The sequence below is a fragment of the Anoplophora glabripennis genome, unplaced genomic scaffold (genome assembly GCF_000390285.2).
Source record: "Anoplophora glabripennis isolate ALB-LARVAE unplaced genomic scaffold, Agla_2.0 scaffold1013, whole genome shotgun sequence".
In the NCBI taxonomy this organism is placed as follows: Eukaryota; Metazoa; Arthropoda; class Insecta; order Coleoptera; family Cerambycidae; genus Anoplophora; species Anoplophora glabripennis.
The window spans coordinates 46,204-61,706 of record NW_019417097.1 but is presented as its reverse complement, the minus strand read 5'-3'; the positions used below and the strand labels follow the sequence as shown (position 1 = coordinate 61,706).

Below are 15,503 nucleotides of genomic sequence, written 5' to 3'. Positions count from 1 at the left end.
CCTGAGGAGGGGATTGTCATGTCTAGCGGCTACGTCAAATCGTTTCTCCGCATTTTGTCTTATTGTTTGTGTAGCGTTTGTGGATTGTAAGTCTCGTAATATGTCAGTGTTTCTTACGTACCAGGGCGCGTCGGTGGCCGTGCGGAGGGCTATGTTTTCCACAGCCTGTAATGATTTTAAGTGGCTTTTTGCCGCGTGACCCCACGCCGTGGAGGCGTAGGTTAGCTGCGGTTGAAGTACCACCTTGATAAGCGTTCGCTTATTCCTTAAACTGAGGGTGTTTCCACCTTTGAGTAAGGGATAGAGCCTAGCCCTGGTGGTCTTCGCTCGCGCCACCGTCTCCACGATGTGCGGTTTCCACGTGAGACGCTGGTCCATCGTCACGCCCATGTATCGTGTTTGTCGATTCCAGGAAATGGGTTCCTGGGATAATGTCAGTCTGTCGAGATTTTGTGGGATTTTTCGTTTGGTAAAAAGGATAGCCGAACTTTTGTTGAGATTAATTTTGACTCTCCACCTGTTGCACCAGGTTTCAAGTTGGTCTAAGGAGTTTTGGAGGAGGGAGGCGGAATATCTAGGATCTACGGATTGGGATGTGATTGTCAGGTCGTCGGCGTATAAGTATATGTTGGTGTTGGGGGGATGTGAGATGTCGGAGTTGTAAATGGTGTATAGGTGTGGGGACAGGACGGTGCCTTGGGGGACACCGGCCTCCATGGGACGGGTGGTGGAAAGGGAATCTTGGATTTGGATGCGGAATTTTCGATGGTGTAGGTAGGATTTTTTGAGTTTGGTAAAAGATATAAGATATTGGTTCGTGAGCATTTTCATTAGTAGGCCTTCATGCCAAACCGTATCGAAGGCCTTTGCGACGTCCAGGAAGACAGCACCAGTGTACTGTCCCCTGTTGAAGGCCGCCGTGATGTGCTCGGTAAGGCGAAGGATTTGGAGTTCAGTGGAGTGATTGGGTCGGAAGGCGAACTGCTCGTCTGGAATGACTTGCAGTTCTTGGGAGTGGGTTCTTAGACGGGTTAGGATAATTTTTTCTACCACTTTGCTCATAGCCGGGAGCAGGCTAATGGGCCGGTAGTTGGATGGGATGGTGTGATCTTTGTTGGGTTTTGGGATAAGGATTATGTTTGCTGTTTTCCAGCGGGTAGGGAAGTGTCTTAGTCTGAGTGTCGCGTTTGTTATGTTTAGTAGGGCCATGAGGCCCTTGTGTGGTAGTCGTTTAAGTGTCGTGTTATGTATATTGTCGGGTCCGGGTGTTTTTTTGTTTTTAAGTTTGCGTACTGTCAGTCTTAGTTCGTTAGGAGTTGCGGGGGGGTTATGTCATTGTCAAGCGGCTACCGTCTCTTAACGGGCCGTGATACTGTACAACGTTTAGTATACGCAAGTAATACAGATCGAAACAGTCTGAATTCGTGAATTCCGCTTCTCTTTTAATCGTTGTTTACGGCGGTTGTCATTGAACGAGGCGGCCAACATGGTGAAAAATTGCGGCGTGGAGGAACGAGTGACGCGTATATTGAAGCAGCGTTGTCATCGCTCATCGTCTGCCTTTAAATTAAACAGTTTATACGATACACGTCGCCCCGTGCACGATCACAGGGAGTAGTTAGGATATTCTGTGGCACAATTATAACTGTTCTTAGTTAATATTTGTTGAAATGTTTCCTAGTATGATCCAGTATGTATTTTATTGGAAACGCCATTTTCCAGATGGAAAATTGAGGAAAAAAGGATTTTTTAAATTGCAAGAGGGCTGTGCCTTATTTTCTCGATATGGAAAAAAAGGGGAAGTCAAAAGACAATGTGTACGTTCGGATGTTTTGGAATTAATGGTATTCGGAGTATAAGTGGTTGTGTGGAAGTGTTTATTTAAAAAAATTTCTATATGCCGAGTTTAATTGTTAGTAAAGTCGGGTCCTGTAATTCATGTCAAACATAATAATACCTAGAAATTTGTATCCTGTTGTAAATAGTTAGTTGTTCAAATTTCATTTAATTCCCTCAAGTGAAAATCTAGATTTTTGGAAAAAACATATTTTATTTTAAAACTTGACGACTTGTAGCTAAGGAACGAATCGAAATCGAACCCATGTTGATATGAAAAAATAACCTTGTTTTTCGGTTAGGAATCTGCCTCCGAAAGTTGGCCCATATTTTCTGAAACACCCTGTATATAAAATTAGATGAAGAGATCAACTTTCAGTTCCGAAACTAGAAGACATTTAACATTGTATCTGTACGACTTTCTAAATTAATTACCTGTTAAATGAAAAGTTGTTTCGAAATGGGTAAAATTTATTTATCGTATTCACATCACAGAGAAACAAACATACAATGAGAGTAACAATAAACTCTGTTATGAATGTTACATTTACTGATATTGGAAAACATGTACACCATTCATTGTGTATCTAGCACTGTATCTCTTATTAATCAACCATCTTATACTTAATTATTTCAATAACTAAGCATAGGTTAATGCATGTGCTTACTAGAATTACGCAAATAGAAATGTTCGATTATTTGGTACCATTATAAATAATATTGGCATATATTTCTATTTAGTTAATTCTAAAGGTAGGTAACATAAAACGTTTCATGGTATAATAAAAACAATGTTTCGAAAACAGTAAGCAACTTTATAGGTCTCTATACTATTGGTCTAGATCAGGGGTCGGCAAACTTTTAAGCTGGAAGAGCCATCTGCAACAAAAATATCAATTTAATGAATTTCAAAGAGCCAGGAATTTTTATTTCTGTTTTTACATTTTATTTCAAATTTGAATCGGATATGGAAGTCTATACTCGTCTTTATGTGTACTCGTGTGCTGCGTGTCTGTCCACTTTAACTTTTAATTTTTAGGGGAACTTGAAGAGCCGCAATTGTCTCTTGAAAGAGCCGCATGCGGCTCGCGAGCGGCGGTTTGCCGATCCCTGGTCTAGACGAATCAAAATATTAAAAATGGTGCTTAAACCACGAGACGTTATAAACCATAAAAAGTGAACTTATTAAGGTAGAAAGGATATCAAAAGTATTAAGAACTATGAAGAGATAGTTCTTACAAAAAAGAACCCTCAAAATTTAATAGAAACATAATTTACTTCAAATAAATGTAATGTTTCCTCAACTGAAATTATTAACTTCATTTATATAAAATCACAATCATTTCAAAACTGCCCAATATGTATTATCCCGTGTATTCTTGTATTGTTAGCATAAGTGAATCCTGCCTGGAACTTTCTTCTGTAAAATCGGACTTGCTTATTTGAATTTCATAAATATCACTGAAATTTATTAAAGGCTTATTTGGCTTCTGACTACAAACAGTGAAAAATGGTAATCATTTTGGACTATTCTGGAACCATTCTTTATCAGAACCTAAACAAGTTTTAAGCAGAAAATATTTGTATAAATTTTCCTTATTTTTTTATTAGGGGAATGTTAAAAACATGTAACTAGTTACATAATCCTTGCAAAATATATGGAATAGAATAGAAATTTGACCCAAAATTCATAAAATATATAGGTACTCAATTAAATTTCTTGGTTCTTATTATAAGACACTATCCCCAGATCTATAGAACAATTTTTTTTAATATCAAATATTTTAATATTGTGCATAAACTAAATAAAATAATTATATACACTAAGCTGTAGTTGGATTTATGGTTTTAGAAGGTAGCCAAAAAACCATAATAAAATTATTTAAAATAAGCAGGTATGGTATCAGCTAACAAAATTTCTATATCTAAAAAAAAAAAAAAAAAAAAAAAAAAATCATGAAATGGAAACGGTGTAGGCCAAAATTTTATGTAAAAAATGTCTTTTTAATTTTCTTTATCACATGACCTAGGTATGGTAAAAAATATTATTGAATATTTCTCCTCTTTAATACATTTATGCTTTTTTGGCCCACCTAAAAGGAATTTCGGCTATAAAACATACCACAATAAATGTCCACTTTGGACTACTTTTTCTCTATCTGTATAGATGTGAAATACACCGTTGGTCTAGTTATTTTATGTATTTCAGAGATATTTAAAAAAAACCTGGCATTAAAACAATAAAATGTTTTTAAGTTTTCATTTTATTGAAATAAATTACAAAAATGTTATAATGCCGAAGTTACAATAAGAACATAATAATTGACTAGAAAATTAATAGACTTGATACTACCAAACATTAAATACTTACAAATATATTTTTTTATACACAACAGACTTGACTGTACTATTAAAATATAATTAACATAAAACACATAACATAAATACACTTTCCTAAAAAAAACAGTTTTTGCAAGTTAAATACATTATGTACCTCTTCCATTCATTCATGTTAAAGTATGTTATAGTTTATTGTTCAGAAATTATTGTGAAAAATAAATATAACTTGTTATCGTCAAAATATACATTTATATCCTTATTTATCATGACATTTTAATATGTGACATATATGTTCGCCAAAGTAGCTAAGCACATTACTTTGGAAATTACTTGGAAAACTAATATTCTTTTTTATAGCAAGGGGAAGAAAAATAAAGCCAGTAAATTATTAAATAATGCAAACCACCATTTCAACTTCAACCATTATGAATATATTATTTATTAACGATTCCTTTATAAATTTTGTCGACTGTTTCTCAGTAATACCAATTGTGAAACAATTTAATCTATTAAGAAAGTAAAACCAATTTCTGTGATTAAAGTTAATCTAAAACATAACATTTTTTATATAAAGAATAGAAAAAGAACCACAGATCTAATGCTAAAATTTAAAGTCCTCATCAGACGTAGCTGGTGAAAATTAAAGTGGTCGTATTTTCATAAGAGCAGGATCCATGCTGTTTGTTCGGGGATGATTTCTAGACACACATAAGGGAACAAAAATTTCAAAAGAATTAGAAAAATATTTTAAATGCTAAGATTTCGAAGACGTGACAATTTTTAGATCCGTCTGAACATAGAATTGAAAAAAAAAATGATATGCACCCCATGCTTCATTATAAAATTATAATTACTTTAATTAATTTTCACAAGTCACATGTATGTATCCTAAGAAATTTTGAAATATAATATAAAAAAAATTAAACGCAATGGTGGTGGATATTTGTTAGGAACAAGATTAAAACTTCGGAATAATAACCAGAATATGTTTTGCGTTTATACACATAATTACAAACAGTTTCACACATCCAAAATTCTTGTATCTTTTAATAAATAAATAGACTACCATATTCATCAAGTCATCATAATGAATGGTGATACATTACATGTAATTTCTCTGAAGAGCTTTATATCTGTTAAGTGTTTTATATATTCCTATAACTCTTCAAACTATTTATCCACTAACATATTTTGAAACATTGTTTATTGCCAAAGTATCTGCTTTAGCCATTGGTCACATAATATTCTTTCAGTCTTCATAAAGATATTAGTTTATGATTTTACCAAGAATAAATATATTAATAGTAAAACAAATAATGCTAATTTTAAATTAATAATCAGCAGAACAAAACTTCTATATCTTACAATTAAATCAGTACCTATATTTATTTATAAAATATATTTACCTAAAAAATTAAAACATGTAAATAATTATATGTACCGTTATGTATGTTATGTTAGTTTTTATCATATAAAATACGTCAAGTACAATTTTTTTTTAATGGATGATTGTATTCCAGTGATCGTTACCTCTAAATCAAATTTATGCTTTCTTAGATACTCATTTTGTATTTGTAAATAATAAAAGATATGAGGCAGATACAAAATATTTTAGGAATGTATCAATTAAAAATGCATGTTTTAATTACAATGATTTGAAATTAAATGCATAAACTACACTACAAAATGGTACTGAAGCTACTTGTTTTTAATGTAAAGCGCCATATAATTATATGTACACATTAAATGTATATTTTAATTATTATATTTGTATCTATTATAAAGGTCCTTAGTTTCCTGATTTGTAAATATCTTTGTCATACCTTATAACAACAAAACACAGAATTTTGTTATTATACAGCAATGTAAAAAAAATAATTACATATAAATAGGCATTGTAATTAGGTACATATAAATAAAATATTTTCATTCTTTACTTAAAATTAGTTTATACTTGATAGCTACTTGAGCTGAAAGAAGTAATTTTGGTTCTCTTTCAAACACATAGATACTTATTGGTAGAAATATTTGGTAACTAAATTCTATTATAGTATAAAGTTAGTTTTGTTAAAATTATATAAACATAAATAACATTATTTAAACTTACAAAAATATTCTAAATGAAACAAATAGTAACTTACAAAAAAGCTAATAATACGTCAATAAATGCAATCTCTCTAATGGCACAATTTTATACACAAAAATTTACATTAAATAAATCATTTCCCTTAAAATCATTATTTCCATATTGGAAGTAAATTTATTTTGATGGAAATTATCAAAAAATTTGTGCATTCTCTATTTCTTCAATGTTGAATTTTGGGCTGTAATATAATGTGCATCTGATATAATCAAATATTGTGCAATTATTTAGTAAAAAAAAATAACCTGCTTGAACTTTGATATTTCAATATTTTTATTACCTTTAAGATGTACTGTATTATCAAGCACAATAAAGCTACTGTTTATTGATTTTTACATATCTATTTTAATTATTTAACTTATTAAATTTATGTAACAAAAAGAACACATTTCAACATCTCACTCAACTTTGGTACAGTTCCTTTTTTAAAACACATTTTGATATTTCCAACAAATAAATTATGAAAAATTATGTATTTTTAAATAGTTGGAAAAATCAAAATATTTCAAGAAATACATCAGCTTATCGTTTCTTTTTTGGCTCGACCATGTACTAAAGTCTTTATTGTGAGGAAAGGAATAATAATTACAAGTTTTTCAGTAGAGGCCGCAGTTGCGAAGATTATTAGCTATGATAACGTCGGTGACTGCATCAAATACGAACTGAATATTATGTGTGTCAGTGGCACAAGTCATATGGCAGTATATTTCTTTGGTTGTAGATTTGTTCTTCGCTTCAAATTGTGCTTGTATATATGCTGCAGCCTCACCATATTCTTGTGCACCTAAACAAACAATTTTTTAATATTCTTAATTTTATTCAACAAATACTGTACAGAATAAATTATGAGTTAAAAGAATGGATAGTAACATTGAAACATGCACTGTAACTTTAAAAACTTCCCCCTCAATATTTCAGAAGTTGTTTGAAATATTAAAATTTCATGATACAGATCAATTTTTGTTTATAGACATTTATTATTAAAAATTTGGATTTGTTTCATTATCGCTAAGTGACAGATTTTGGAAAGCTACCGAAGTTTATACATTTTTTTGAAAATTGTAAATAGAATGTATTTCTATTCAGTAAAGAGATGACAACCAAATGGAAATGTCAGTCAACCAACTTCATGGTGATACCTTTTTTATGACTGGAAATATATGCAAAACTGTAGAATATGTGCTCCAAAAAATGTGAAAAAGTAATTAGTTTTCTTAATAAACATATGGCTAACAGGCTTCATTCTGAAAATATTTGACAAAAATCAATTTTAAAATGCCCATTCAGGAAGTAGTAAATTTTTCCATTTCCAACTAAACTTGCGTGCATAGAAATCGGCCCACTGCAAACTTTTGACTTTAATTATATATATTTTTTAAACTATTCATAAGATTAAATAACGAAATATGCTGTTTGAAAGACAATTTAATATACTATGAGTTAAATTTATTACAATTTATTTTCGTTCTTTAGTTTTAACAAATGAAATTAATGTATGACACAAATTAACTTTTTTATTACTAAAGGAAATGTGGTTATTGACAATTATCTAAATTAACACTTAACAATTTTAATAATGGGTATGACCCCCTCTTGCCCTAATAACATCTCGCATACGATTAGGCATACATCGTATCAAGTTCGCTATTGTTTCTTGTGGGATGTTATACCACTCTTCTTCTACTGTATCAATAAGTTCTGGGATCGAGGTTGGGGCATGAAGTCGAGCCTGAATGTTTCGTTTTAGCTTATCCCATAAATTTTCAATTGGATTTAGATCAGGACTGCATGTTGGCCACTCCATAACCCGAAAACCTCGCACGATTCTTGCGGTGTGCAGCCCCGCATTGTCATACATAAAAATAAATTCGTCTCCAATGTAGTCAATGTATGTTATCAGATGAACTGCTAAAATCTCCTCGATGTACCTAGCACTCGTTAAACCTCCTCCCTGTGACCACGATCGCCCCTAGTGACGAAAGCAGGGTCGGTTCATGCTTCCATAGAAATCGTGCCCCAGATCATGCAGGAACCGCCTCCATCAGCAATTCGCTCTTCAATGCAGCATTTTGCAAATCGCTCTCTTGATCTCCTGTACACTTATCTTCTTCGGTCGCTACCATAGAGGCATATTCTGGTCTCATCTGAGAACAGAAGAGATCCCCATTGTTCTAATGTCCAATTTAGATGATCCCGTGCAAAACACAGACGTGCTTGATAATGAGTTGCGGTAAGCCTTACACCAATCGCAGGTCTTTTAGGGGTCAGGTTACTTTCCTGCAGCCTTCTTCTTACTGTCCACCGACTAATAGCCACTCTTCACACTTCACGGAGCTGTTGTTACATTTGAACTGCATTAAGGTGACGATTTCTTAATGTTGACGCAATAAAGTGGTTATCACAAGCTGTTGCACATCGTATTCTGCCTGTTCCAGGTCGTCTATGAAAGGATCCAGTCTCCTCATGCCGTTGACACACTCTTCGAACCGCTGTATCCATGTTATCCAAACACCCTGTATATATATTTTCGCACCATCTGTATATTATTTTACAACAATTATTAACTTATAATTGTCTTTTATTATTATACTGACAATAGAAAATCGCCTGTTGAGTTGCTAGCTGATAATAAATCATATAAAAACCCAACCAGCCACTCAGGAGGACGACTATAGATTCAAACTTTATGCTGTTAGTTGTAATTAGACAATAAGTGTTTTCTTCAAATACGTGTTATAATTCAAGTTATCTCCGGTTAAGTGTTGCTGAAATTCATTGGATTAGAACTGCTAGGGGTTGGTCATCTAGCCGCAGCTTCCCTGTAGAGAACAAACCAATAACTTCCAATTGTGAAGTAACGATTCGTTAGCTAAGTGCTTTTTCGATTAGAGCAATAGCTTGGGCAGCTTTTTGCAGTGTAGTATGCATCAAGGAGGTTTATCTGATTTGGAATTGACAAATATTCATAAAAAAAATAATATAAGCTTATTAATATGAAGAAAATCCTCAAACAAAATTATGACTAGTTTGGATACCTAAGAGACGAGATATTAATAAAATAATTTTTCGCGATTTAGTACGAAGTCTTATGATTATGCAGATTTTTTTGGTTTTTCCACTTATAATGCGCAACAATTGACGAACCGATATCTAAGGAACCATATGATAGCTCGTAGAAATCGATTAGGTACTTGTAAGATACATAATTTATAATAATTCTCCTTCAAACTGCTGTCATTGACTAACTTATGCTCCATATGCGTGATAGCGGCAACGCTGCGGTCTCGACGTAGTGTATTATTTGAAATTTGCAGGTGTCCAAGCAAACAGAATGACCGAACGCGAGCGAGCGAACGCCGGGGCGAGCGAGCCAGCCAAGTGCAACGTTGACAAATCTAAAGGCTTTCTACTTTAGTCACTAGCTAATCTACAAAAACTCTCGTTAGACTTTAGATGTACCTCCGTACCCAATAAACCTCCTTAAACTAACACACTTTAAAACTACTGAAATTATGAAAAAAAATAATGTACAAGTTTCAATTGCAAAGGTAATAATATCGATCTGTCACAAGTTTGTCATTCTCGTTATAACCACCACATAAATACAATTCATTTATTTATCTGTTGTTACGCATATAAACGACAGACATTCTTGATAAATTTAAGCTCATATTAAAGCATATTAAATTGTCTTTCAAACAGCATATTTCTTTTTTTAATCTGATGAATAGTTTATAAAATATATATAATTAATGTCAAAAGTTTGCAGTGGGCCGATTTCTATGCACGCAAGTTTATTTAGATCAAATTCTCCCAACCGCTGTTCCATCAGAGAAAGGATAGTATTTTTTAAAATTTTACTAAGACATTTTTTTTATTCTAGTTATCCTACAGTTAAATTAGTATCCTGTATCAGAGTTGCCAAAACAAATTTGTAGCCATACCATGAGAAAAAAATAAATAAAAAGCAGCAACAGATTTCTCATTAGTTAAATTTTGTTTAATTGTTTAGGGTAAAATAGTCACATTTTTTAAATATTGATATTGTAATACAAATTTATAGATATTGTTTTTCAAATATTTTTTATGTAAATAAATTTACTGTTACTATTACCGATCGTTAAAAAAATGCTACGACGTTTATTGGTCCATGAACGAAAAATGTTGATTTTTTTGGATGACTCTTATATTCCACAATGTAACTTTATCTCTGATTAAAAAAAACATGAATACTGGTTTTCACTACTGACATTTTCTTTTGTTTCTCATCTTTTTACCTAAGCAATGGGAAATGTATCATTCAATTTAAAATTTTCTAGAAAATGTGAAGTTTGTTAATTTTTCAAAAGCCACTTAAGGGTGAGGATACAAAGCAAAATAATTAGATGAAAATAACATCACTGCAGAGACACTGGTTGACCTTCTATCACTCCTTATTAAATTTGGTATCAGAGAAAAAATTCAAGACAACTCTGGATAGATGGAAAATGGATTGTCATTGAAAAGTAAAAAATGGCATTCCACATTGTTTGGCTGCATTCAGAAAATCACAACTATTACAATTCAATGAACAATCGTGTGCTGAACACACTTGGAAAAACAAGCATGTGCCATTTTAATAATTACATATCTAATATTTCTCAATTAAAAATGAAAAGAATTTCAAAACATTATTCAAACTTGTCCTGTGTATTTATTACCTATTCAATGTTACTGTCGTTTCAAGCTTGTACTATTATACAGGGTGATTCACAACGGTGACCAAAAATGAAACCTAGTATTTTTTGGTGGGGGTTTTTCGTATAAAATTTTTATCTAGGACGCATCGTTCAAAAAATATTTTTAATTTTTTTAAATAATTTAAAAGTAGGCCGTGACAGTAACAACGTTGTTATTGTTTAACAATGTGTATTATTATTTAATTAAAATGGGTTACACAGAAGTAGAAAATTGAAATATTATAGTAATTAAAATAAAGTTTTTCTCCGTACTCTATTTTAATCCTAAATAATGTTTCAATTTTCTACTTATGTGTAACCTATTTTAATTAAATAATAATACAAACTGTCAATCAATAACAATGTTGTCATGACATTATTACATGTCACTGTCACGACCTACCATATAACATTGTCCATGAGTAAATTAGGCCTCTCACGGCCTAATTAGGGAGATTTTTTTAAATTGCCTATATGCAGTTTGGACCATATCAATGTCCGATATATCAAAATAGATTATAACAGATCTGTAAATCCTTGCGTAATTGGAAAAAAGGCAAAAATGCCTGGAGGAGGTCTAACAACTACAAGATGCCTTATTTTCTTAATAAAAAAACCTTTTAGTTTTTTTACAGTAACTCGCTTATTCTTAAAGATGGACCCAACAAATCCTATATGAACTCAAGAGGAAACATTCTTTCCGAATATGTAAAAATATACAGAGGTTCCACTTAAATTAACAAAGTTAACATCAGCAGCCATTTTGTTTGGATTTAATTTTTTTTCTATCATTTTCGAAAAATTCATAAAAAATCATACAACTTTTATATTTAACATTTTTTTATAACTTAAAACAAAAAGGGGGTTCAAAATATAGTGAATCACCCTGTACTTTAAGTGTACTTGGTACTCAGTCCCGAGTACCTTTTATTTTAGATAGCAAAAAATGTACTAGAGGACTTTCCCGTTTCAAATACATTGTCTTACGCAATGAGTATGCGAGCTCAGCCTCTGTATAAATATGAGCTCCATTTACCCCTGTATATATCAAATTATGTATAGTAGTGTATTAGTTTTTTGTCACAGACACATCCAATGTTGTCCCGTATTCTTTTTTTAATTTAAGAGTGGAAAATGTGAAAATAAGTTAGTGCCAATATTTCAGAAAAAAGTTCAACTCTTAACTATTACACAAATTATGGAAATTTTCTTGTGATTTCTTTTCCAGATAAAACATTTATATTTTTTATATATCTACATAGAGTGCTTTCTTAGAATTTTAATTCAAAATTTAATAGATCTATCTGTACCTAATATTAAAAGAGATATTAATAGTAAATAACAATATATGCTTCCGACACACTTTTTAACCATCTTTATTATTAGAGATAGACCTCTTAAATTTATATCAATATAATCGTAAGAGAATGTTCCACCAGAACATGCAAAATATACAGAATAAGTACTCTATTTGAAAAATACCCTTTGGGGTATATTTTCAAAACACAACATACCATTGTTTTTTTCTAAAGAAAAAAATATATGATTTTTTTATTACAAAAATAAGTGATAATGGGAGTAAAATGTTGCATTTATACAGGGTGTCCCATTCATGTTTCAAAAAAACTTGTGTGCAAGTTCCTCATGGAAAAATAATAGGGGTAGTTCATGTAAAGTTTTTTTTTTCTTAGACGCCCTGTTTTCGAGATACAGTGTGTTGAAGTTGTTACTTTCCAAATGGTTTTCCTAAATTATCTTTAAATCGGCTAAAGATAAAAATGTTAAAATGTGTTACACAAGTAAACATCAATTGTGCGTTAAGAATAATGTGCAAATGGTCTTTCTGAAAAGCAGTGTCGACGATACAAGTAATTGGAGGGGTACAATATGTTAAAAGTCAAAGAATTATTTGGCGGTACAAAAATATCCAGAAATTAACAGAATTTTTTTTATACAAATGTGGTCATAACCCCCAAACCCCCCCGGTTTGCACACCATGGGTTATAACGTGGATCAACTAATACCCTCAAAAATAATAATGTTTGTTAGTAACTTATCGGCTAAAACTTATCCCTCTCCTTCAAGGCAGTTAAAAATTATTGACAAAAAAACAATTTATTTAAAGCCATCTTCAAACGTGTCTATCTCCCGTAAGATGGATTTGCAGACCCATGTTTATATCTTTTATAAATTATTAAAATTATTATATTAAAATAATATAAATTTTTATCTTATTTTGAGTCGACAAATCTACCCTCAAAGTGAAGTACCACTATTTCCGAACACCCTGTATATACATATAGAACAGCCAATTCAATAGGACAGAAATGAAACTCTAGTGTTACCTAGTGGGTAATAAATTAGCATTAGTTAAATATGCCAAATATAAACTATTATAGGAATAAATGACAAATGTCAACTTACCAGCATATTCAGGAAAACATATCGTCAAAGGCGATTTCCTAATTTTTTCTTCAAATAAATCTTTTTTATTGAGGAAAAGAATAATGGATGTGTCAGTAAACCATTTATTATTACAAATAGAGTCGAATAATTTTAAACTTTCTTGCATCCGATTCTGAAATTCAAACATGAGTAAAATAAAATTGTGTCATAAACAATGTTTTTACAAATTTAAAATTAAAAATAATAGACAGACAAGTTTATTAACACTCAGCGCTCAAGAATTACTGAACAACTCAAACAACTGCAACTGCACAGATTCTGATTCTGAGATGTCAAAAATGTCGTGTCCGCGTCCATCCAAGGGAGAGTCCAGTTAAGGGAGAATAATTTGTACAGTATTTCCTAATAACGAATTTGGAACTGTGAAAAAGTGTCCGTATAGTGGAGCTTTCCGTATATCAGAGGTGTCCGTTAAGGGAGATTTCACTGCACTTTCTTTGTTTTTCTAATAAAATATGATTTCGCAGAACTTTCTATATATAGGACAGGTATAAGAATATAGAGTAACAAATTGGAAAAAGTTCCTATCCTTCTAAAATATGTTACAAGCGAGTTACAACCCCTTGAAGTAAAAATTTTTATTTTTATTTAGCCGCAGCTGTTAACAAAATATATTTTTCATGAAATTTGATGGTGTTGAAATAAAGATCAAACATAAATCAGAAAAGGCAGTTTTGGTGAGAGTGAGGGCTATTTTTTCAATCTAACTTGACTACTTTTTCAATATTCTGTCTGATAATTCGGAAAAATTAGACAATATAGAATAAAAAGGAACTCTTGTTTGAAATCAATAAACTTGATCATTTTCGATATACTTATGCAAATAAATGTTGAAATTTGTATATAATAAGGTAAAATTGCCCTATCATATGATAAAATTATATTACATTAATTTTCTACATTCCTAAAATGTTGAAAAATCTGTCAGATCATTTTTATAATTACAATTTTTCGCAGATCCGCAGCTAATGCGCAATAATCTCACTGATGGTTCAGCAGGGCTACTAAAACGTAAGTGAACTGCTGATTCTTATGTATAAGTAATTCCTAAGTAAAGACGTAAGACATTGCATCGCCTTGCCTCGCGGACAGGTTTCAAGTGAAAGATTTTTAGGGATTAATAACATTAGAAATTCCTGACAAAAATTCAATTATTGCAGACAAATTTTGATTCTTACAAAATATATTTTTGAACAAATATCTACTAATTGACAGATGTAATGTGCAAATTACAGTCCTTTTTAATTCAGTATAAAAATGTTATATTTTCTTTAACATTGATTGAAAAATCTCTGAAATAATATTTTGTTAACAGATGTTATAACTGATCTGAAGGCTTCACTGGCGGTTGTCAATATGCTGTCTCTTGAAATGTTAAGAAGCCTAAGCCATGTCAACCAACCCAGAAAGAGATTTTAGCTTTAAGAGAATGTATCTTCTTTATAACACATTTTAGAGGATATGTTTACAGGAAATATTTATCTTATTGCGACGAAAGAAATTTGTTACGTTATTTCTTTGGCACTCTGTATGTGTACATTTTGTCCTAATCAAGTATATCACATAGCAAAGAAGTAAGCCAGTCAAAAAAGTATAAGGGAAAGCCCTTTATATAATGATTGAATTGAAAATGTTATTCTTATAAACTGCAACTTGAAACTGAAATTAATACCTAGAACAATGTAAATGCATAATTTTTATCTTTTTTTATTTTTCACAATACAACCAATAGTATTCTAAACACACTCATCAAAGTTCAAAACACTACATTACGTTTTGTTTAAATACATATAATAGAGCAATATTCCACTGATATACATATACAAGGTGTTCCGTATAGTTATGCTTAGGAGCATAAAGTAGACTTGTGTAATTGTAAAGCCAGCTGGGTCCCCATTAGTAAAAATCCATGTTGTGTGTTGAATTCGCAGCAAATAAATGGGAGAATATCGTAACTACTCTATTTTAATTCCTACAATATTTAAATTTTCTACTTCTGT

General features: G+C 31.5%; 1 protein-coding gene across 1 annotated transcript in view; it reads right to left on the bottom strand.

Annotated features, from left to right (window-relative positions):
* Positions 1-5,637: 5,637 nt before the first annotated feature.
* Positions 5,638-15,503, bottom strand: part of LOC108915123 (guanine nucleotide-binding protein G(o) subunit alpha) — a 45,406-nt gene continuing 35,540 nt past the window's right edge. Inside the window, exons 6-7 of the mRNA XM_018721086.2 lie at positions 13,462-13,615; positions 5,638-7,103 (exon numbers count right to left, since the gene is read on the bottom strand). Of these exons, the coding sequence (XP_018576602.2) occupies positions 6,916-7,103; positions 13,462-13,615 (342 nt within the window). The 3' untranslated portion in view covers positions 5,638-6,915. The remainder of the gene's footprint in view (positions 7,104-13,461; positions 13,616-15,503) is intronic.